Here is a 25,759-nt window from a genome sequence, read left to right on the forward strand (position 1 = left end):
GGCTAGAGTAACAGCTTCCTTATTACTATCACAAAATGTAGAAAAGTGGTGAATAAATCATCAGGAAGTTTGTAGCCTCTATGGCTGGATCCACAACTGCCTTTCATGCCCAGAATATTGCTGAAAGGGGAGTCTCTCGCCTCGTTACCCTACACCCATCCTACCCTTGTAAAGCCACCTGGAAAACTGAAGCAACTTTTCAGAAATCCCCGTTTCCATCATACAGATATTCTGTGCGAAAGTGTTCTTTTGGTCTGACTTATTCTAATAAATGTCTCCATTTAACATGCATGTATGTAACCCAGCAAATTAACTTCTCCTTAGGATATTAAAGTTAGTGTGTGTTGTGCTGTATGTATCTGTGCATGTATTCTGTTTGAACCAGAATATGCAATATGTTGAAGAGCTCATTCTTTATCCTTTTCCTGCTTTTCTTATAAACTATTTGGCTCATTAGATTTTTACTGTGACTTTTGTTTCTTGATGTCTTCTCAAATTAGAAATTACTGCCATATTCTTAGAAAAGTACTATCCAGAAGAAATAGAACTATGAAGATATGAAACTGTGATTTTACTAGGAAACACGCACATACACAGACACACACACAGGACATAGTGTTTGTACGCCCAGGCCCAGTGATTCAGAATCTTTTTTGTGTTGTGGAGTATTGGGAGAATTACCTCTTTTCTGAAAAATGTACGTAGTCACATAAACATAAACTTTTGTACTCCTTTTCAAAGGGTTTCTGCCACATCCTCACCCCCAACCCAGAAATCATCTACAGGTCAAGTTGGAGAAAAAACATTCAGTATCAGGACAGGTACGTGACACCACTTAGCTGGAAGCCATGGGAGGAAAATAAGCATGGTAAGAAATAGTGGAGGAAACTGTAATTTTAAAAAATGTTGATCTGGGAGTTGTGCATTAAAGACTTGCAGTTAACGCTCATTGGCATTAAGTTATTAAAAGATGGTTTCTACGGCTTAGTCACATTTGTATCTCTCCCAGGGGAAGCCATGACCAATCTTCTCGTGGATAGCATGTAAATAGCTCTAAATGAGAAATGTATAGCCCCTGCAACAGAAGCACAGATAAAAGGAGGCCTGTCCCAAAAAAAGATTTCATAGGTAGGACACAGCATGAATTCCAGGCTCCAGATCCAAGAGCCAGCCTCAAGCAGCAACTTAGGAAGCAGTAACTCTTCAGGCAGCAAGTTTTCTGGAAGTGTGATCTCCAAGCCCGCATGCCTAATGGCAAAAGTGTGCCGAGGCTACAGAGCATAGCAAAAGACAGACTGCAGAGCCAGACTGTGTCTCAAAATTCTAGCTTCACCACTTACTGTGTGACATTTGGCAACGTGCCTAACCTCTCTGTGCTTTTGCTTTCTCATCAGCAAACAGGGATCATAATAGCACAAACTCACAAGGTGACTGTGAGGAGTAAGTCAGCTAATCTGTGTAAAGCACTTAGGATACTGCCTGGGGCACAGTCAGCAACATATAAGTATTTGATGGTATTATTTGTTATGATCACTACCACCGCCATGACATAGTCCTCCCTGATGCACTGTTAGGATGTAAAGATACAGGATTATTATTAACCAGGATATTAGAGAAAGGGCCACGCCTATGGAGAGTCCTCAAATTAACTGGCTTTACCTTCGTCTTCTCTAAAGCCCTAATTTGTCAGTATTGTTAGTTCCCCAAATGACCTATATTTGGGCAATTTCTTGCCCTTGCCCCAATAACTAAGATAATGAGGAAGTCTACTGGTTAGTCATAATTGTTCTCTCTTCTTCGTTTTATGTTGCACGTGTTTCCAAAGGCCTCTGCATTTGCTTACTCATTCCAGAAATCTTTATCTCATGTTTAATATTTAAATATTATGTGCTATGCACTGTCTTAGGAAAAGTATCTGCTTTTATGAAGCTCATAGTCATGTAAAAAGAGAGATAACAAGCAAATAAATAGACCAACAAGATAATCTCATACAGTAGCAAATGCTAAAGAAGAAAACAAATCAGAGAAATGCGCTACTGAGTGACTCAGGGAGGGTGAGGAAGGCTGATTAGGGCATTTACATTGATGCCAAATAAGAAGCAGCCAGCCATGGGAATTTCAGTAGAAAGTGGCATGTTCCTGGCAGTGGGAACAGCAAGTCCCAAGGCCCTGATGGAGTAACTGGCTTACGGGTTTGAAGGAGCAGAAAGCAGCCAGTGCAGCTAGAGCATAGTAAGAAAGAGAGGGAGTGAGAGGAGAGGAGGAAGGAGAGGTCAGCAGAGCCACATCTCTGAAGGCCTGTATCCAAAGGAAGGAGTTTGGATGGTATTCTAAGGGCAGTGCGGGGTCTCTGAGGGTCTTAGGCTCAAGGGTACACAGGTAAGGATGGAAGCCCTCCAGAAGCAGTGTGGAAGGTCTCATGGTAATTCAAGCAGGCATCCTAGTGGCTTAGAGTACAGAGATGGCAGAAGAGAAAGAGAAGTAAGCAGATTTGGTCATAAAGTATATTTTGCAGGTAAAATTAGGATAGATTATTAGGTAGACTTATTAGAATGCTGATGAGTCTTTTGCAAAGGTAGGATAAAGAAAGGAGACTTCTAAGTTTTTAAGCTGTATATCTGGATAGATGGCAGGACCATTTACTGGGACAATGGAAGGTGGGGGTGAGCAAGTGCAACCCAGAGTCCTAGTGTGACCATGTAAGGTTAGGGATGCCCATCAGAGACATCCAAGTTGAGAGGCCCAAGGAGGCAACTAAATGTCTCAGTTGTTAACTACTTATCATGACAATGCTGAGCCCTTGGGGTGGAGGTTTTGTTCGTTTCCCGTTTCTATTCCTGCTTCCCATGTGTAAGTAATATCAGATCTCATTAATTCCAGATGCATCTCAAAATTCTTTACATGTAAACACTCTTAATCCTTAAAACCCCAATAGTATTAGCTACAAAATGAAAGCAATGAGAAAGCTAACTGAACTCTTCTGATGCAGTGAAAAGAACACTAGATGAGGGTTCATGAGGTTCAGATTCTAACAAAAAAGAATTGAAGTACAGAAGAAAACAAATCAGTTGTAGATTTGAGTCTTAGCCCATGCATTTATTAATTATGAGACCTAGACCAAGTTATGGAATATCTTGGAGACTCAGTTTCCTTCATCTGTAAAATAGGAATAATAATTCCTTCCTCATGAGTTCTTTGTGAGGATGAAAGGTGCTGACATCTGTGAAGAACTACTCAGTGTCTGCCGCATTGTGGACACCTGTTATTTCCCCCACTTTTTCCTATTAAACTTACACAGAGCGCTAACAGCTCTACCTTGGCTCATTAACTATAAAAGAAAGCTGCTTCCCTAGATGATCACTAAGCTCTATTTCATCTCTTTGAGAAAAAATCTGTACAACATCTTGAAAACAACCAGATAAACTTCTTGATTAAAGCTTCTTTTAACCTGAACTCAGTGCATCCTTCTGCAAACTTAAGGCATACTTAAGATTGGGGAAGACAGGGCATTCACAAGCAGAAATTAAACCACGGAAATGTCTCTCCACTGCAAAACAAACAAACAAAAAATTCTCCCTCCAAATCACTAATGTTTCAGGGTATGTACAACTTTTTAGGAGATGGAGTAAATGAAATGTCATAGAGTAGCGGCTTTCATAGCACTCGCTGAAAGATAGTAAAACCAAAAGCTCTTCATCTCGGGCGTCCCTGAGCTGGAAGGGAAGTTTGGAGGTCTCAGCCAACCAGAGTGTTGAGTGATAAAAAGTGAAACTGTGAAGAAGCTTCTAGAATCCTAGAAGCTCAAGGAGACAGTGGCTAAGACAAGAGGGAGATACGGAAGTTTTGCCTGGGTTACAAGAAGAAGATGCTAGTTAGGAACTTTCTGTGCCCCCAAACAGTGCCCAGGAGCACTCATCTATGTGCATGATAACAGTTTTTATATGAGTCCCAGAGGCATGCAACTGAAACCCAAACTAAGATTCTGCCTCATCTCAGGATTTAGGACCCAAAACAAAAAGTTATTTGGGCCTTGTGGTACAAATAGTGTCAATTGATCAGGACAAGAACAGTGACCACAAGAGCAAGGCCAAGTTGAGAAGTCCATAAGAGACAGGAATAAAGAAATAAATAAATCAGATGCAGCCTTGTTATGCTGCCCAGGTGGTTCTCAAACTCCTGGGCTCAGGCAACCTCAAACTCCCGAGTAGTTGGGACTGCAGGTGTATATCACCACACCCAGCTACTTTTTCTACAATTTTTATATTTTAATCTCACTACAGAACCAATAACATAAGTAGAGGAACAATCTTTCCTACCAAGTATATGATACCCAAATAATAAGTGTCCAAGAAAAACAGCTATATGCTATTTGTTGTACAGTTTTTCAACTAAAAGGTGCCAGGGAGATTCCATGATTATCACAAGTAATTTGATCCACTGAAGATTTATACTGTCAAAAATATAGATGTCACATTAGGATGATTTAAAAGTCAAAGTATTAATATTTATCTAATTAAATCTTAACCAAATTTCATATTTTCTCTATTGGGGAAAGCATTTCCTAATGTGATTTTTCTGTTGCTATGTATCTTCCTTTTCATTTTTGTTCGGCCCACACCCTGTCACAGTACTCATCAATCTTTTGTTACTACCAACATTAAATAAAATTTTTAATCAATTTTAAAAAAAGAAGAAGAACCCAAAAGAAACTTTTTAAAGCTCTAAACCTGTGCCAAGCTAATTGAATAATGAAAAATGTGTCTAGCCCACAGATCTGTTTTGTTTGGCTTGCACGATGTGTTTTGTTTTTTATTGTATTGAACTTAATTGCCCTCAGACACTATCCAGTTTACCAAGCACCGCTCTTCCTACCATCTTATCCTCTAACATGTAACTCAATTACGTTACTACACTGGCCCTGTGAGCATTTGAGATGATAGCTATTGGGATGTAGTTTATGTTTTCAGATGAATTCATTTTTAACTGTTAAACACTTGAACATATGTTGACTACAGAGATGCCAGAAAGAGAGAGGAAGATCATAGGCGGGAAAAGTGGGAAACTGAAAAAGGGGAGAAATCCTAGCAGAACCATCTTTGAAAGAGGCAACCCCACTCATTTACCCAATTAACAGCAGCTACAGACCATGCCATAGGTCAAGGAAGTGGGTGCCTGCCATATTTCTTTCAAGTGGCCTTTCAATATTTTGGGAAATTTCCAAGAATCAGAACTCAAATTCCCACCCTTCTTTGTAGCTGGGACATTGGCTTATAGCCTCAGTTCCACCAAAGAGCAGCATGCTGGCAAAACTGCAATTTGGAAAATAACAAAATGAACAAAGAGGAGGTAGCAGCCACCCTCATTTTTGCCAGCGCAGCTGAGGTATCAGGTTTCCAGGGCTTGCATGACTGAATTCCCAGTACAGAAGAGACACTAGTGACACTGTGGCAGATCCTTCTGTTGTCTTGGGTGAGGAACTGATTCCGTATTAATACAGACTTCTGTGCAAGGAACTGCTTCCATATTAGCATAACATCTATGAAAAAAGCCCCAGATTTTATATGACCACCCTCATTCCCACAGAGAAAGTACACAGTGGAAATCTCTCTTTTGTCCTTGTTCTGCGAATCCCAATGAGTACTTTTTTTTTTTTTTTTTTTTTTTGAGACGGAGTTTCGCTCTTGTTACCCAGGCTGGAGTGCAATGGCGCGATCTCGGCTCACCGCAACCTCCGCCTCCTGGGTTCAGGCAATTCTCCTGCCCCAGCCTCCTGAGTAGCTGGGATTACAGGCACGCGCCACCATGCCCAGCTGATTTTTTTGTATTTTTAGTAGAGACGGGGTTTCACCATGTTGACCAGGATGGTCTCTATCTCTTGACTTCGTGATCCACCCGCCTTGGCCTCCCAAAGTGCTGGGATTACAGGCGTGAGCCACCGCGCCTGGCCCCCCAATGCGTACTTTTAAGGCAACATGACATTGCACACCCATTACTCAGTACCCTTGGCACTTGACTTCACTGTCACCATCCACAGAAGAGGCCATTGCATGTTTACTGAGGAGACCATTATCAGCCGTTCTGGGAAACATTCTTGCTCTGCAGGACCCCTATCTTGGGTGATGAACTGGTTCCAGATTAACAGAGACCTATGTGCAAAGTGGCAAGCAATGCACAGATTTTTAAAATAAAATATAAAGATGACAGCATACTGGTTTTCATTTCTGTTAGCACCAAACAAGCGTGGTTGGAGGTTTCAGCTACAGCAGAGATTTTTAGACAGAATGGAGAACTCTGGGCATTAAGGAAGGCTGCAGAACATTCTTCTCTATAATTTCTAGTTGTTAGACAATACTATATTTACTATACAGTATTTCCTTTATATTTACTATCTAAGGGTAGCAATTCTCATTTATATTTCCCATGATCATCTTTTGAAGCGTACACCATTAATCCCTATTTTACAGGAGAAAAAAACTCAGAGAGATTAACGGACTTGCTTAAAACCAGAGGGGATGCAAATTTGGGTTTTCTCACTACAAACTAATGGCTTTTTTCTCCTGTAGCAGTGGCTTTCAAATATATTCTGCAGGTTCTCAGGGATCCCTAAGATCCTTTCAGGAAGTCCAGGGGGTCAATGCTATTTTCAAAATATAATCATGCATTACTTAATGAAGGGGATATGTTCTGAAAAACGGATCATTAGGCAATTTTGTCCGTGTGTGACCCTTGCAGAGTGTACTTACACAAACCAAGATGGTGTAACCTACTCTGCTCCGAGGCTGTGTAGGACAGCCTAATGCTCCTAGGCTACAAATATGAACAGAGTATTACTGCACTGAACCCCATAGACCGTCATAACTCAGTGGTAGTTGTGTATCTAAACATATCTAAACACAAAAAAAGGTACAGAAAAAATACAGTGATATAATCTTATTCTAATCTTAGGGGACCACTGCTGTGTGTGCAGTCCATTGTTGACTGAAACATTGTTATGGGTGCATGACTATGATAAGATGTTATTTTCCTTTCTCCCATTCACCCTTTTAAGAGGGTAGAGAGCTTTTGAGAGAATACCTTGCATGTAACTTCACAACCAACTGAAGCAGAAGCAGATACATGAATCCAGCTGACTTCCATTAAGCCAGACGTTCATAATTTTTTCAATCATAAAACAATGCCACTTTGTTTCCTTTCTGAAAGATATAGTTATTTTTCACTAAAATAGGCTACTTAGGTTAATGTATGATAATAGGCTTATTACTATTATTTTCAAATGAATTGATAATTATTTTTAAATGTCCTATTTTAATTTCTAATAAAGTAAATATTGACATATTTACTTTATTACAACCCATAGAAGCAAAAACATTCTAGAGTCTTCAATAATTTTTATTTTATTTATTTATTTTTTTAAAGACAGAGTTTCACTCTTGTCACCCAGACTGGAGTGCAGTGGCACAATCTCGGCTCACTGCAACATCTGCCTTCTGGGTTCAAGGGATTCTCCTGCCTCAGCCTCCTGAGTAGCTGGGATTACAGGTGCCCGCCATCATGCCCAGCTAATTTTTCTATTTCTAGTAGAGACAGGGTTTCACCATGTTGGCCAGGGGCTGGTCTCAAACCCCTGACCTCAGGTGACCCACCCACCTCGTCCCCCCAAAGTGCTGGGATTACAAGCATGAGCCACTGTGCCCAGCCCCTCAATAATTTTTAAATGTATAAAGGAGACTTAATACAAAAACAATTCAGTACTGCTATCCTATATAATATCACCCCTTTAAAAAATCCAGCATAAGTACAGATTTACCTTGAATGTTATTTTTTAACAATTTGATGCCAGCACTAAGCCTAGTTTTCTGCTTATATCTCTGTATCCTCTGCCTCCCTAGCATTTTTTTGGAATGATGAATTAATGAATGGTAGTGAAAGGTGTTAGATTGTAAAGTAACTGATTATAGACCCACCCACCTTCTTCCTCTTGAATTCCTCATGTACCTAGGTCAGTGTAGGCTCAATTACTATTTGATTGATGGTTGAAGGAACAAAACTGATTGCTGTAACAGGTATAGGACCTGCTTGATGCTTCTGGTAAGGGATAAGCAATGTGTGCACTTGCTCCTGAGTTTGCAGTTGGGTGCCAGACAGTAGACTGCCTCAGCCCCAGCAAGTCCAGGCGTACCTTGGTCCGGGATGTAGAGATCGCTCCTGTCTTTTTGCTTGGGTCCCGATCCCTGTCCAGATTCTATTCGTTCATGGGCCCAGCTCAGCTCCTGTGGCTTTCCCAGAGATGCCAACCCACAATGAGCTTCACACTCTGACATCACATAGGAATGTATCAATGTCGTCTATTTTGCCTCTTGATCTCATACTGTCCTGCACTGCTGCCTTGCTAAATCAAATGTGTGTATTTTGTTTTCCCTATAAGATCTTAGACGTCATGAAATGTCTCAAAGGTCTTTTGCATTACCCAGAGACTCACATAGTGCTAAGTAAATTATAGCCACTTTCATCTAAATAAATCTTAAAACTTTACAAAATGATTCAGACTCATTATCTCACTGCTTTTTCACCAAAGATTTGCCTGCAAATTAGAGGAGTCCTCTTTATATCATCTCCGCCTCACAGATGGAGGCTTGAAAGCGAAGCAGCCTAAGGTCACCCTGCTAGTGATTAACAGAGTAGGGAGACAAACCTGTGTCTTGTGATTCCAAATTCTGTGATTTTTCCACTATATTCATGCTCCAGTTTGCTGATACGCACTTTTTTGATTTACCTGAAAGACATTTTATGAAAAATAACGGGCCTAGATCCAGGATATGAGTCAGAACAGCCAGGAATAAACCCAGGTCTCCTGATTTTCACTAGGCACCATGTTTTACAGCAATCTTTTCCCTCGTGATTTTAGTTGTTAAGGTGGTCAGCTCATGTGCTGATTAATCCTATATGTGGCTCCCTCAAAAAAGTATACAAATTATGTGTCATATAAATATCCATTTTCCTTTTTTCCACCCTATGTGGCTAATTGGCAGCCTCAGTACTGTGCTTTCCCAACAAAAATGAAGGAAAGCATTATGAAATTATTCAGTAATTTCAAGCTGTGTCTATAAAATGTATTATAATTCCCAACTCTCTCTTTTATTTCCTCCCTCTTATTTGTTTACCCATCAATCCCACAGCATTTACTAAGCTCCCAGTATAAGCAGAAGTACATTAGATGCTGGAATGTCTTACAATAAACAGAGGAAAAGATATCTCTGCTATTAATGAGATTATCATCTCATGAATATAATGACTCATCTAGAGAAAAATTCTAAGATATTGAAAGCGTGAATGAGCACAGTATAATTTATTTATGGAGCTGTTGAAAGAATAGGAGTAAGAAAAATAGTTCTTATTATAGAGATAATTAATTTGGGGAAGGTTTTATACAGGGAATGTACCTTGAGATATGTTTTGAAAAACATTGTCGGGTGTGGTTTGGAAAGATGATCTCCATCTGCAGCTTCCCATGCAATCCCAAATAATCTGATGGTTAAATACAATGTGTTTTCTATGCAAATGTAGCCCGAAGACATGCCTCATTCCATCATGCCCTCCAGCCGCCACTCCTAAGCCCCTGCTACATAGAAATCCTGGAATCCCTACTAATTGGTGTAGCATTTCAGGGAAAGAGAAGGCATCAATATTGGTCCAGGGCAAAAATAAGAAGTGAGTCTCTGTACCTCCCAGTAGCTGTTTACATTGCCCCTTCCCCATGGTGCCTGGGGTTTTAGGAACAGCCTGGCATGGCACAGCCACCACATCTCCCTCAGCCCTGCATCCCTGAGCTGTCTTCTATGTCTTCCCTCCTAGGGCAACCTTCCTTTCCAAGGTCTGTGCCCTCAGGAATCCTCCCTGCTATGCATCTCTGTGCTGCTGCAGCTTGAATTTAGGTTAATAGTCAACCCTCCAGGGTATTGTAGGTACACAGAATGGGACTCTATGCTAACAGAGAGACACTGCAGCACAATAGTTTCCCCTTATCCTTGGAGCATACATCCCAAGACCCCTAGTAGATGCCAGACACTGTGGATCATACTGAACTCTATATACACTATGATTTTTCTATGTGTACATACCTATGATAGCATTTAATTTATAGATTAGGCACAGTAAGAGACTAACCATCACCAATAATAAAATAGAACAATTATAGCAATATGCCAACCTCACTACTCTTGCACTTTGGGGCCATTCTTAAGTAAAATAAGAGTTTCTTGAACACAAGCATTATGATCCCACAATGGCTGATCTGCTGAGATGGCTACTCAGTGACTCACGGGCCTAGAGCATCTGCAGCGCAAATCCGTTGGACCAAGGGATGGCTTACATCCCAGGTGGGGTGAAGTAGGACAATACAAGATTTCATCATGCTACTCAGAACAGTTCACAACATAAAACCTATGAATTGTTTATTTCTGTCATTTTCAATTTAATATTTTCAGACTGTGGTTGACAGAATTGACTGCTGTGGGTGTGGATTATGTGCCTACCTGCTGCAACCTAACTTTCCAGACACCATGACTGTTTCTCCCGACACCTTCTAGACCAGAGTCTCTGAAATGAGATATGTCACATGTAAGACTCATTCTCCAAGCTTTCAGAATCACTCCAAAATCTGACCCCTTGATACAAATAGGAGAGAGATTATAATACTTTCAAGATGGGGCCCAATAATGTAAGGCAGGGATGAGTTTTTTTCTAAATAAATCTTTACTCATGAGCATGTTGCTAAATATGCACCCTAGAAGACAGCCCTGCTGTGGGTAGATCATGTAATATCCACTCATTAAAAAAGAGGCAATGGACGACAAGTTGAATTAGAGTTTTATTTTGTTATTAATATTATTCTTAATTTGTAAATCATAATTGTATCATTAATGAGGTACAATGTGATATTTTGATCAATGCCTACAACGTAGAAAGATGAAATCAAGCTGACTAACACAGTTATCATCAGAAGTCACCTTATTACCTGTGATTCCAACAACAAAACAAGGCTCTGGTAAGTTATTCAAATTACATCATACAGTTCAGATTCTCTTTGGGTTTTGTAATGTGTTGTCTCAGAGAGAAGTGGTAGACGAAAGTCAATCTTCCTTGAGACAAGAGAGATGTAGATGGGTTCCTAAGTGTTACAGTGACGGCTGACAAGCCCCGTCTACAAGTCAGAATTCAGTCTCTTCACCTTTCAGTGCAAGATCTTTATATTGAAAGCACAACCTCTAGGCTATGCAATGGAAAGGAAAAGGAAGGCGGGTCCAAGGAGATAGAGAACACTTTATAAGGAATCTGTGATTTGGGCAATTAGGTCACCAGCTTCTGTAGTACACAGCTGGTTACAGAGATCCCTCAAGTGGTTGCTGTTTTCATGTTTATGTAGGGCCTGGGTATTTATATTTTTTAAAGTACTAACTTCAGAACCCCTGGGAATGAGGCACAGGCAATGTAACTTTTAAAAGCGCCTCAGTGATTCTAATGTCCAAATAAAGTTGAGAATAACTGTCTTAGTATTTGAAAGAAACAGTTGATTTTAAGAGTTTAATTTTTGAAATATTTTTCTGGCCTCAATGAATTTAATGTCTGGCTAGAGAAATTGTGACTTTGAGATGAAAGAATGAAAAAAAAGTAAATCAAGGTACGGAAAGTCACTGAGGATGGGGTTGGAGAGAGGGAGAGAGAGAGTTTGTTCCATACATGCAACATTGACATATTAGTTCGTTCTCACATTGCTATAAAGAAATGCCCAAGACTGGGTAATTTATAAAGGAAAGGGGTTTAATTGACTCACAGCTCCACATGGCGGGGGAGGCCTCAGGAAATTTACAATCATGGCAAAAGGGGAAGCAGGCACATCTTACATAGTGCCGGGTGACAGAGAGCGTGGGGGAGAAACTGTCACTTATAAAACCATTAGATCTCATGAGAACTCTCACTATCACGAGAACAGCATGAGGGAAACCTCACCATGATCCAGTCACTTCCCATCAGATCCCTCTCCTGACATGTGGGGATTATGAGGATTACAATTTAAGATGAGATTTGGGTGGGGACACAGAACCCAACAGTATCAATTAGTGTAATTGAGTGTTTATGAGTCATATTAGGGGCTAGAACGTTTCTGCCCATCTAAGGAAAGATCGATCTATCTCCAAGGAAATATACATATATACACATTTTTCAGATTATAAGACCATCATAGACTTCCTGAAGCCAACGTTAAAAACCTCGGATGTAGGCCAGGCACGGTGGCTCACGTCTATAATTCCAGCATTTTGGGAGGTCAAGGCGGGTGGATCACCTGAGGTCAGAAGTTCAAGACCAGCTTGACAAACATGGATAAACCTCACTTCTACTAAAAATACAAAATCAGTTGGGTGTGGTGGCACATGCCTGTAATCCCAGCTACTCGGAAGGCTAAGGCAGGAGAATCACTTGAACCTGAAAGGTGGAGGTTGTGGTGAGCCGAGATCATGCCATTGCACTCCAGCCTGGGCAACAAGAGTGAAACTCCATCTCAAAAAGAAAAGAAAAAAACCCAAAAACCTTGGATGTAGTCATAGACTTTTGTAACTACCTTCAAAGGAACAAATAAGCAGTTTTTAAAAATCCACCGTAAGAGTTAAGAACCGTAAGTAGAGGTCTTGACTTTGCTCCCAAATTTCCGTTTGATTCTAACAAAATTACATAAGCTTGGTAGGCCCAAGTTTTCATATCTATAAAGTCAAACTTTTATCTTCCCCATAAGGAAGTGTGGCTAATGTTTTAACAATTTTGTAAAAAATCAATTTAGAATGAATGAATATGTGAGGAAATATCTTGAAAAGATGCAATTTGTTATCGGAGCTATTTGGAATTAATCTGAGAAAAAGAAACATACAGCTTTTGGATAACTGACGTGCTTGCCTAGCTCTCGTTTTTATGTACATCTACCTTGTCGACACACCATACATAGACTGGAAGGAAGTTAGCAACTCTATCTCAGAAAGACAGTGAGTCCCACTGACAGTTGTCCTATATATTCACTTCTTCTTTCCCTGCTAAATGAAGATTATCCTGCAGTGTTTACGGGTAGTGTTTTCTGTCAAACTGCTAGAAAATTAATTCTTATAACTTGAAAAATACAGCATACATTAAAATGCAAAGAAAAGGTAGCAGCTTGGGGGAACTGAAACCTATAAACCTGAATTTCGATCTTTTTCACAAAAGCCCCAAAATAACTTTGGTGCCCTCCACCTCCTTTCCAGCTGAGGGCCCTAGGGACTGCCACAGTCCCATTCCCTACAAGAGGATGGTTATCTAGGAAGGCAATTTTCTTATTTCCCAAGAAATGTACACTGTCTCAGAAAAAGTCCATGATCAAGAATAAAGCCAGTCCTTCACAGTCAGTGGTTCAAAGTGAGTTATTTATCCAGCCTGTGGTAACATTTATGTGCAGAAAATAAGCAGAGCTATGCCAAAAGAAAGACACCAACCAAAGTTTTTATGTTCTCAGGTGTCAATGTTTCCCGTTCATTTTATTGTCTGAGTTTTAATGGAAATAAATAAAAAGGTATATGGAGGATCCAATACTGCCATTGAATTCTGATTGCTGTTTTCCACTCCTCAGAAAAATATATTAAACTAAATACAGTCACATAATTCAAGTTACAGTCTGTTTTGTTCATAAAGGAAAATGCTTTCTATGCAGAAATTTGAAGGGAGAGGAGATGTCAGGTCTCCAGAAGCAGCTACCTCAAACAAAGCAGCCACAGAATGAATGCCCCGGAGATGGCTGTGACCACAATATTGGGTATCAGCCCATGTCTTCACCTCTCCTGGAAGAGGCACATGCTTTTGAGCTGCTTATTGTACCCACAAGGCCTATCTATGTGTACTAGTTTTTTTATATAAAATTTCCTCTCCTCTTTAGAGAGTATTACTTTAACTTTCTGGTTATTTTTTCTCCAACCCTTGCAGACCAGTTACTATGAGTGAGGCATGTAAAAAGAATGGCATGTGACAGTATTCAGGATGTTTCTGTTATACACAAAGATGAATGGACCATTTAAATGGCTGATTCCCCCTCCAAACTAAGGTCCCCCTGCCAGACAGGACAACTCTGCCTGTAACCTCTTACCACATGCTCTTCTAGAGTAGCTTTTTATCCCAAGCATCTAAGAGAGGGATTCTCTATTTCAGTGCAGATGACTCCATCACCCCTCTCAGGACGTGGGCTATTCTGGAAGTGTGTGTGTGTGTGTGTGTGTGTCCAACCAAAGACCCTATTCCAAATAATTAAAGAATTGGCATTTTAGGTAAGCCCACATTCTGGTTAATTAAGAATTGCCACTTATGTAAATTACCACGTCACAAGCAAACAGAGCAAAAGGCTCCCAAGGTAGTAACTTCCTTTGTATTAATTAGAAAAATGAACACTCGAGAGTTTAATAACAAAATCACACATCTTTTTCGGAGAGTTGATATCTTGTTTATGTGTATAATGACTAATAGTAATGCTGTAATTCATCACATTAGGAAAGTAATCAACAGTTCTAGCTGTACAAAATTAAAATTGACTGAGACCCTGTGTCACCCTGGCAGAAGCTAATAATTACATCAGTGTTAACTCTGTGGCCAATAGCCAAAACTCTTTTTTTTTTTTTCTGGCCACAAAATACATTTTATTTATTTTTTTTTCATCTCTTTTATTTTTCCCCATTTACTTATTTTATTGCATTTTAGGTTTTGGGGTACATGTGAAGAACATGCAAAATTGTTGCATAGGTACACACGTGGCAGTGTGATTTGCTGCCTTCCTCCCCATCACCTACATCTGGTATTTCTCCCCTTGCCCAAAACTCTTTTAAGCCTCTTTTGGTTTAAAAAGATCTGCTACATAAAATCTAGTATATACAATCTAAGCAAAGTGGATTAGAATAAAATAATGTTGATGTACTTAATCTAAATAGTTCTGCAGAGAAAGCTACTCTCATGTTTGCTGACCACTGGTAAAACATCACTCTGGACTGGGCGCTGTGCTAGGTGCTCTGCAAATGGGATCCATTTTATCCTCACCACATGCATGAAGGTAGGTCGGTGCCAGCCTCCCGGGATAGATGAAGTGAGGACTATAGCAGCAAGTAGTCAGTTCAGGAACCTGGAGCCACAGCCAAGACTCAAATCCAGGTATGTCTCAAATGGATGGACAAAGCAGCCTTTCTCATCAGTGAGCAGCTATGCTGTCTAACAAGACCTTGTACATGAGTACAGGAAACATCTTTCACAGATCTAGATTCCAACACTTGGAGAAAAACACTCTTCTTAGAAATCGTGTCTTCACTTTCACAATCAAGAGTTTTCTCATGGATAAACAAAACTGGCCAATATCCAGGGCCTTGGAGGATGTCCCCCTTGGAGGCACAGCTCATCGGTCTCTTCCTGAATGTTCCAAACAGTGGGCCAGGAACAGAGAGGGATGGAGGAAATGAAGGGTCGTTAGCCACGTAAGTGTCCTTATGAACAGATCTGATGTCGTTTCTCTCCACCTTCCAAGAATCCTAGATGGCCTTGCATAGACAAGTGACAAATATTGTCAGTTAAGTCTTTGAAGATAATGGCAAATGTCACTAAGAAACATTTTTGTTGAAAATTACATCAACTCAAGCTAATGCTGTCTCCTGGTCATGATGCCTAATGTGAGGTGACATGAGGTTAGCACAGTCATGTCTGTGGTTGGATGAAGCGGAACTCTGTTCTTAGTATGCAGAAGTTAGATTAGAGATTCTCCAGAGCTTTTTCCAGATGGATGGGAAGAGTCAGGCAGTGGCCCCCAACTCTGGAATAAACTGGTGTTCTTAGCTGGTGTGAGACCACGTATTGGACTCTAAAGATGGTCCGAAGCAGTAATCAGGACATTCTGTGTTCTATGGTTCTGGGTGTGCTGAAAATATGGGCAGGGGTTAGAAGGGAAATTTTTTCTGACTTTTTCTCTGAGGCTGTGCCTGTGATATCTACCACTTCATTAAATAAACAATCTTAAACTAAGTTATACAGAGTACTTGATTCATGTTTCCTCTCTTTTTTTGTCATCCTGATTCCATCTTTACAACAGGGAGAATAAGCCATCTCATGATTGCCTTGGACCAACTGTGCCAGGCCAGTAGAGAAAGATACACCTATTTCCCCAGGAGTAGAGAGGTTGTCCATGGTGGGGGTTGGGTGGTGAAACTGCATAACACGGCCTGTTGAATCTCCCTTTAAAAAGGTTCTACTATCCGGCCAGGCGTGGTGGCTCAAGCCTGTAATCCCAGCACTTTGGGAGGCCGAGGCGGGTGGATCACGAGGTCAAGAGATCGAGACCATCCTGGTCAACACGGTGAAACCCCATCTCTACTAAAAATACAAAAAATTAGCTGGGCGTGGTGGCGCATGCCTGTAATCCCAGCTACTCAGGAGGCTGAGGCAGGAGAATTGCCCGAACCCAGGAGGCGGAGGTTGCGGTGAGCCGAGATCGCGCCATTGCACTCCAGCCTGGGTAACAAGAGCGAAACTCCGTCTCAAAAAAAAAAAAAAAAGATTCTACTATCATGGGGGTAATGTAGCATGATTAGAGGCCAGGGGTTGCGTTTATTCACTTCTGCTTCCTCCTCTGCCTAATCCCTCTGCCTGGTGAAACCTTGCAGATCCCCCAAATCTGGGTGACACAGCAATGGACCATATAGGCCCATGTTCCCATGTATTAACCCTTCCTGTACCTACCCCTTATATTTGTAAATACAAAGTCCGTGGCTGCCTTGTTTTCTGTAATCCACCCCTTATGAATGCTGTCCTACTAAAAACATACAACAACGTTTATGGAACAATTGGAAATTTGAGCACTAACTCTATATTTAATATTAAGGAAATAGTAAACTATTTAGGAGTGAGAATGGTATTGTGAAAATATTAGGTTGTCTAAGAGTCCATAGCTTTTAGACCTATATAATAAATATTTTCAGATTGAATGACATGATGTCTAGGATTTGCTTCATAATACCATGGGAGGGGTGGCAGCTGGAGGACGTACGGATGAAACAAGATTGGTCTTGAGCTGATAATCTTTGAAGCTGGGTGATGAGTTCACTGCACTTGGTTTGGTTTTTGGTTAGTTGTGAGTATGTTAAAAATTTTCCATAGTAAAAGCTTTTTTAAAAAGAATCAAAATTGGTTAAATTTTTTAAAGTTAATATTAGAAAATTATATTTCTCAAAAATACTTTATGTGCTATTATCATGATTTATAATGTTAAATGAAATTGGAAGATCTAAAACATATAAGATATAAAGTACTGCATACAAACTACTGCATATACACATTTGTTTTTATATGTACGTGTAGGTGGAAGAAGAAACTATACAAATGTAAATTAGGGTTGCCCCTGGCTGGTGAGAATACATATTATTTTTCTCTATTCATTGTTACATTTTTGTACCTCCCAAATTTTCTAGAGAGAAAATATACTATATTTATAATTTTATAGTTATTTTTATATATAAGCCATGCTTGTGAGATATCATTAGATTTTTTTAAAAGATACAGAACTGTTTGTGAAAAAGAACCTCAACTCTGTTTTAAAATGTGTGCACATGGTGAGTGTGTGTCTCTATCTAAAATGAACAGCATCGAAAAATGAAATCTATATTCTAGATGTTGATAGGCCAAAATAAATAAATATATAAATAAATAAAATGAACAGCATCAGTTGTTAATTTTGGCTAGCTCTAGATGATGATGTTATTGGTCATTTTTTAGTTTATTTGCCTCTGTGTGTTTCTTCAATTAATAAGCATAATACTACAATCAGAAACATATGGCATAAAAAATTAAAGCTAGATTTATTATAGTTCTTAATAAACAAAGGGTTAGCTATATAGGGCAATAAAACATACAAGGAGCTACATAATAAATACTTATAAAACACATAAGTAAGTCCAAAGGAATTTTAAATTCTGAATCAAGTATGTTACGCTTTTAAACAATGTTGATATAAAATCCTTTCAATAGCCAACATTGCGTGGTGATGCTCTTGCCTTCATATACTCAATTCCTTAATAATCATGTTTCATTGTCTGTCCAACTCCAGGTATATCCATGCCAATACCAGTCTTTGGGCTACAGGACGATTCCAAGGTCTTTAAGGAGGGGAGTTGCTTACTCGCAGACGATAACTTTGTCCTGATCGGCTCTTTTGTGTCATTTTTCATTCCCTTAACCATCATGGTGATCACCTACTTTCTAACCATCAAGTCACTCCAGAAAGAAGCTACTTTGTGTGTAAGTGATCTTGGCACACGGGCCAAATTAGCTTCTTTCAGCTTCCTCCCTCAGAGTTCCTTGTCTTCGGAAAAGCTCTTCCAGCGGTCGATCCACAGGGAGCCAGGGTCCTACACGGGCAGGAGGACTATGCAGTCCATCAGCAATGAGCAAAAGGCATGCAAGGTGCTGGGCATCGTCTTCTTCCTGTTTGTGGTGATGTGGTGCCCTTTCTTCATCACCAACATCATGGCCGTCATCTGCAAAGAGTCCTGCAACGAAGATGTCATCGGAGCCCTGCTCAATGTTTTTGTTTGGATCGGTTATCTCTCTTCAGCAGTCAATCCGCTGGTGTACACACTGTTCAACAAGACCTATCGGTCAGCCTTTTCACGGTATATTCAGTGTCAGTACAAGGAAAACAAAAAACCATTGCAGTTAATTTTAGTGAACACTATACCGGCTTTGGCCTACAAGTCGAGCCAACTCCAAATGGGACAAAAAAAGAATTCAAAGAAAGATGCCAAGACAACAGAGAATGACTGCTCAATGGTGGCTCTAGGAAAGCAGCATTCTGAAGATGCTTCTAAAGACAATACCGACGCTGTAAATGAAAAGGTGAGCTGTGTGTGATAAGCTAGTTGCCATGGCAACTGTGGAAGGAACACTGAGCAAGTTTTCACCTATCCGGAAAAAAAAAAAAAAAAAAAGAGACTGGAAAATATTAGACCAGTCTAGTGAAACCAACGATCATATCTGTGCGCCTCATTTTATTCTGTCAATGAAAAGCTGGGTTCAATGCTACAAATGTGCACTTGGAAAATGTTCTGACAGCATTTCAGCTGTGAGCTTTCTGATACTTATTTTTAACATTGTAAATGATATGTCTTTCAAATGATTCACTTTTATTGTATAATTATGAAACCCTAAGTAATCTAAATTAACTTCTATTTTCAAATGGAAACCTTGCTGCTATGCTGTTCATTGATGGCATGGAATTGAGGTGGTTACCTATTGCTGTAAATAAAAATAGCTATGAATAGTGAAAATTTTATTGAATATAATGACCTCTTAAAGAAAAATTCTCTTTAAAACTTACTATGGTATATATTTTGAAAGGAGGAAAAAGACACTAAGATCAGTGTTACAAAATCTGTATTGCTAAGATAATTAAATGAAATACTTGACAACATATTTCATTCTTGCTTTTTCATAGATACCATTTTGAAATATTCACAAGGTTGCTGGTATTTGCTGCATTTCAAGTTAATTCTCAAAAGTGAAAAAAAAGATTTCAAATGTTATTCTGTAACTATTGCTGCTTTCTCTTCTACTTCTTGTGCTTTACTCTGAATTTCCGATGTGGTCTTGTTTAATATTTGTTCTTCTAGGTAAACTAGCAAAAGGATGATTTAATATTACCAAATACGTTTCTAGCAATTGCTCCTCTAAAACAGCACCATAGAAGTATTTGGTAACTTGCTGTGAAATGACTGCATCATGCATGCACTCTTTTGAGCAGTAAACAGTATATTGATGTATCTGTGTCAGGATTGAGGATGAACTTAGGTTTCTGGCTACTGACAGTAGTGGAGTCTTAGGACATCTCCGTAAAAAGCAGGTGACTTTCCTATGACATTCATCAGGTAAATTGATGCTTTCTAATCAATCAGTTTATATTATTTATTAAAACCATTCGGCTTGGTTCCGCCCTCATCAACTGAGTGTATATTTATGTGTGAAGCAAATTTCTAGATGTGAGAAATACAATTAAAACAAAATCCTTACCTTTAAAGAAAGTGGCTCGGCCAGGCACGGTGGCTCATGCATGTAATTCTGGCACTTTGGGAGGCTGAGACGGGAGGACCACTTGAGCCCAGGAGACCAATCTGGGCAACAAAGTGAGACCCCCGTCCCCGTCTCTGCAAAAAATTTAAAAATTAGCTGATCATGGTGGCACATACCTGTGGTCCCAGCTCCACAGGAGGCTGAGACATAAGGATCACTTGAGCCCAGGAGGTCAAGGCTGCAGTGAGCCAAAGGTCACACAACTGCATTTCACACACACACAAAAAGACCGAACTGAAATGGTCCTAGTAACAAAATATGAACAGACTTATTTTGAGAAAACTTTCAATTTATTTCCTTCTTACCTGATTCAGAAACAAGTTTGTTTCAACTGTGAGAGTAGCTTTCAAAAATAAGTTTTTCTGACTGGTTACCAATAAACGCCAAACAAACAAAGGTGGGGGAAATACCTCTGAGGCTTAACATTGCAATTACTTTAGAAATATGCACCTCAATCTCGACCCAGCTTACAACTACCATAGTTTTGAGCAAAGTTTTTCTTTTATTTCTCCAAAAACTCACTCATTTCAGTACTACTCCTTGGCACCGGGCTTCCCAATAGAAAAGCAGACATTATAATATTTTGTAGAAATGGTTGCTAAAGAGCAAAAGAGATCAAGAACTGTTAATCTACCTTGATTTTATAACACTCAAGGTTAAATTGCACGTTGTTACTGGAATCACTGTTAGATATATGATTACAATGCTGAAGCATTTCTATTGAATGAGAAATCATTTTTGCCCTAAAACTTGGGGGAAAAAACACAGATTTGAAAACTAAAGAATGTGGGAAGTGTCCTTGTGTAATTTGGAAATGCATAAAATTCTAATTATGTCCTCTTAGATATGTTGAAAAATGGGTTCACTATTTCAAAGCTAGAATGTATAATATGCTGCTAGTGCCAAGGCTGCAACTGAACTGAACTTTTCCTTATGATGATGCCACGCTAGCTGATGAAAATATAGATGTTAAAACGTCTCTGCTCTAATGTATGTTGCCTTCACTTATAACTCTGCACATTTCATTATATAGTAGGGAAAAGATTACAGATTCTACCCCCATGTACTCAATCTTGATCAGAATGAACATTCATGATGCCTGACAGATGTCTTTTGACTACCTATATATTACAAATGTATACGTGTTTTTTTCTTCCATAAGTATTCAAGTGTATACTGTATAGGCAAATGTGTAGCTGTATATATGTACAGACATGTTCTCAAGCACTTTATTCAATATTTATATATTTATATGGAGGAAAAGCAAGTCAATGAAAACACTCAGTATATACACATGTGTGCATGTTTGTATCATGTTTATTTAAATGTGAATTCATGTTCTAATATTTCTATGACCTTCCATTGCTGTCAAAGCAGATTAAAGTTTAACAAAAATATCAGCTGTTTAAATAAACTGGAAGTTAATCTAATTTTGTGGAAGAACTTTAAGATAAATCTATGAGAGTGGCAAAAACAATGGTCCACATATATAGTTTCTTGATCCTAAATAAAATGGTACCTTTGGGCCCTTTGGCGATTTTGACTACTATGGCTTTTTAAACAGATTCACACCTGAGTGAAACACAGTTGTCAAATGATTTATGGATCGGTGATTAAAGGATTCACTTTTAATCGACACTATTATAACGGAGTAACAAACCTTGCTCTACTTTAAGTTGAACGATAGATTTCTCTATATTCAAAAAAGGCAATTAACTACTGTAGTTAGGGAAAACTCAGTTTAAAGCATACTTCATCTACTTGGCCACAGCGCCATCTCATGCTAATTTTTTAAAGTGCTACCGTAGCCAAATTGAACGAAGTTACTGTACTGCTTTTAGCAAAGGGTGCTTCTCACGTTTGTGCATCAATGAGACATATTTATAAAGTGCTAAATTATTCTGTGCCATATGTAACAAATACAGTGAAGATTATTTTATGAACTTATTTTAATCAAGGTGATTATAAAAGTTTTCAAGAAAGAAGAAATAACTGTAAATAAAGTATACTCCAAAATGAATGCAATTTTGTGTGGGTCCATAGCTGTGTCTACTAAATGGAATTACCCCAAATCTTCCAGGTCATCAGACTCAGAACTCCAGGTATCATCCTGATATTTGGAAGCAAAAAGAGCCTGTGCTTCTGGAAGTCAACCATGTCACAAAGCTAGGATCCATCTGATTGGATCAGCTTTATCATCAGGATCCAATATCTAGTTATCTGCAGTAAAAATATACTCCATGTCTGATCACGATGTCTGGTTCCACAAAGCTGAGGAACACAGAGAAGAACTTCAGTGTCCTAAGAGATGTGCACAGGTACATTTGGTGTACACCAAGACATGCACACAGGTGCGCATATGCACAGACGCATCAACATATGCACACACACACACACTCTTTCACAGGAGATCATTTCAGGAATTAAAGTAAACCAAGGAGGTATGGTATCATTGAACAAACTGGAAAGTTACCCTCATTCATCAGTTCATCTTCAACTGCAGGGAAAGTATATTGGGTGCCTACTGTGTGCCAGGCACTAAGCTGGTTGCTTTGCTTGCTTTACCAAATGTAATTTCACAACAATCTGACAAGGTAGAATTATTTTTATTTTTTCACAGATGAAGAAAGTGAGATTCAGAGCAGTTATTAACATTCAAAGTCTCACTGCGGGCAAGAAAATTGGCGAGTTTAAGCCTGGCTCATCTGACTCCAAAGAATAAAACATTTCCCATCCTCATGCAGTACAGGGGAAAGATCACCTGTCAAAACCACAATAGGAGAGTTCCCCTGTTGGCTACTCACTGGTTATGTGAATTGGAACGAGTCTCTTAACAATTCTGGGCTTCAGTTTCATTGTCTGTGAAATGCAGCTTCTGGTACCTGTCCTGGCCACTCAACAGAGTAGATCATGCCTATGGCTGTGCTCGATAACACATGAAACACCATGTAAATGTAATCAATGTGTTATTAAAAAGGAAAAACTCCAAAGCCTCTGTAAATTATTAGCCATCAGAGCAAACTCTAGACAAAACTGTGGGAAAGGCAATATTATGATACAGCTGCTCCTGCTACTCTTTTGGTGAGTGTTTCTCTTTTTTAAAAAAAATTTACTTCTGCTTTGTCCTCATCTTAATGCAGATCTCCCTCCTTTGGGGCTCTTTCTTACTACTTACATAAAAGCTTTCCATCCTATGTGCCATTCCCTCAGGTGTCAACTCTCTGGAAGATTCCTAATAAGAAATTGAAGCTGATATGCCACTGTGTGTAATTGACTGACATCTCTTCAACAGCCCACCATGATGAAAACCCAAAAGGCAGAAATCAAAGGAAAACTATTAGGCATCAAGGAGACGAGTGAGAAGAAAATCTGGGGATAAGAAATATACTCCTAGTAGCCGGGGGTGGTGGCTCATGCCTGTAATCCCAGCACTTTGGGAGGCTGATGTGGGTGGATCATGAGGTCAGGGGTTCGAGACCAGCCTGACCAACATGGTGAAACCTGATCTCTACTTAAAAATATAAAAATTAGCTGGGCGTGGTGCTGCACACCTGTAATCCCAGCTACTTGGAAGGCTGAGGCAGGAGAAATGCTTGAACCCAGGAGGTGGAGGTTGTGGTGAGCTGAGAGCACGCCACTGCACTCCAGCCTGGGCCACAGAGCAAGACTCTGTCTCAAAATAAATAAATAAATAAAAGGAAATATTCTCCTGGTATCCCTCAAATGACCAACAAAAAAGAGAAAACAAGTACCTTCAAACAATTCATAATTTATATAAAGTTTTATAACTGAACATTGAATTTAATCCACAATAATAATGATAATATTGAAGAAACATTCATGACTTCGATGATTTTATTCTAAACTGAGAATATTAATGATGTATTTGTCCCAGCATATAAGCAATAAGACAAGACTTCTTTGTGAATGTCTATTTTGGCATGTGGCTTGCTAAAACAAATGTGTTTTTAAAAATTTTTCCTTAATGGTATACACACCTATCTTAGTTCTGAACTTCTTTTTTGATATTAACACCAGTATGTCCATCTGAGCCAATACTTTATGAGAAGTCTTCATAACCAATTGGAATCTTTTTTCACATGGCCCAATCGCAGCAGAAGACAGACAGGAAACCGAGGTCCAGCCCGCTGCTGTCATCTGACCTTGGACAAATCCGAGCTTTTACTCCTTGAAATGTATAATAAAGGATGTAGGGTCAATGATCTCAGCAAGGAGTCTCTTCTACGGCTATGCTTATTGGAACACTAGAGAGTCCAAACGAGGCCTTGTTGAACCAAGGCACAGCAAAGGATAATCTGGACCGTACAACACTCATATGTTCTTAAATTCTCTAGACGAATTGCAAATAAATGACAACTTTGTCTTTTATATGGGAATCTTATGAGATAAATCAAATTTCTAGTTTATCTAAGGAGTTTCTAAGATATGAGACCAGGAGGCGAATAGCAACATAAATGTTCTTACAATGGTATTTTCCTCACAGTTGGCCTCTCTTCTGCACAGCTCATAGCTACTAAAATATTTTGGGTTGCCCTTTCTAATAACCCTCAGGCTTCCTGAAGAACAAGTATTCCTACTATGTGAGTTCAATCTCCCTGAAGGGTTAAAATTAAAAAGCCCAAGTTGATTTAGAATTCATGGTGCAGAGAAGGTCTCTTTTTTAAAAGCTAGATTTATGTTGACAGTATGCCAAGGTCACTTAAGTTTTCATTTATAATTGAGATTATGGGACCTTAAAAAAGTGTTTATTCTGTCTTCTAGAGAACAGCACAATTTGTACTTCCTGTCCTACACTTATTTCAGATATTGAAAAGTAACATATGCTATTATTCTGATAATCTTGCGTTAGTAGGGGTGACCCTAAGAGCAGAGGTAAGACTCAGGTGCAGGTTATTTACGTGGGCGATGATCTGAGGAAGCAGACAGCATTAGAGAGGGAAGAAGTAAAAGTTCACGTAACTGTGTGTTCAGTGTGTTACATAAGCAAAAATATACTCAAATTGGGTTGAGCAACCAGTGCTGCAAACTCATTTATTCTCTTATCAGGTTTGCTAGTGAGGGTCTACCACGTGTATGTTATATGTAAGACTATGAAGTGTGGGAAGTCCGGGGATGGAATTATTCTTTTAAAAAACCTGAATAAGATACTGGGTGGGGAGATTATTCTACCTCTTTACAAAATGTATGTTTATTTTGTTGAGCCTACCAACGTTGTCACAAATTAGCCTAAGTAATATAGGATAACTTAATACACCTACCGGGAGATGCCATGTTGCACATGAGAAGATGTCCCTTAAGGCATTGCCACCACCTGATGCTGATGTTTCAGCCACTTTAGACACTGGCGAAAAGCAGAGTTGTGTGGGCCAATGGCAAAAGTGTTAAGAATATAGAATTTTAGAATTAGTTTAACGGGTGAAAAAATGAAAATTAGCTAGAATGTGCAGTATCACTATCTCCAGGCTCCATTGTTAAAGTTCTGCATTCTAAGACCTAGGACCACAATGGGGTACATAAGGAAGAATATCTAAAAAATGGGAATTAAATCAACATAGGCAAGCAATCCAAGAGGCATTTT

General features: G+C 39.3%; 1 protein-coding gene across 2 annotated transcripts in view; it reads left to right on the plus strand.

Moving 5' to 3' along the window:
- The window catches only part of HTR2A (5-hydroxytryptamine receptor 2A), a 66,461-nt gene extending 44,281 nt beyond the window's left edge, over positions 1-22,180 (plus strand). For both annotated transcript variants that reach the window (XM_032294677.1, XM_032294678.1), the window contains exon 4: positions 18,143-22,180. In XM_032294677.1, the coding sequence (XP_032150568.1) occupies positions 18,143-18,945 (803 nt within the window). In that variant the 3' untranslated portion in view covers positions 18,946-22,180. The remainder of the gene's footprint in view (positions 1-18,142) is intronic.
- The last annotated feature ends 3,579 nt before the right edge of the window (positions 22,181-25,759 follow it).

This window comes from Sapajus apella, unplaced genomic scaffold (genome assembly GCF_009761245.1).
Source record: "Sapajus apella isolate SASKATOON/1434 unplaced genomic scaffold, GSC_monkey_1.0 scaffold32, whole genome shotgun sequence".
Classification (NCBI taxonomy): domain Eukaryota; kingdom Metazoa; phylum Chordata; class Mammalia; order Primates; family Cebidae; genus Sapajus; species Sapajus apella.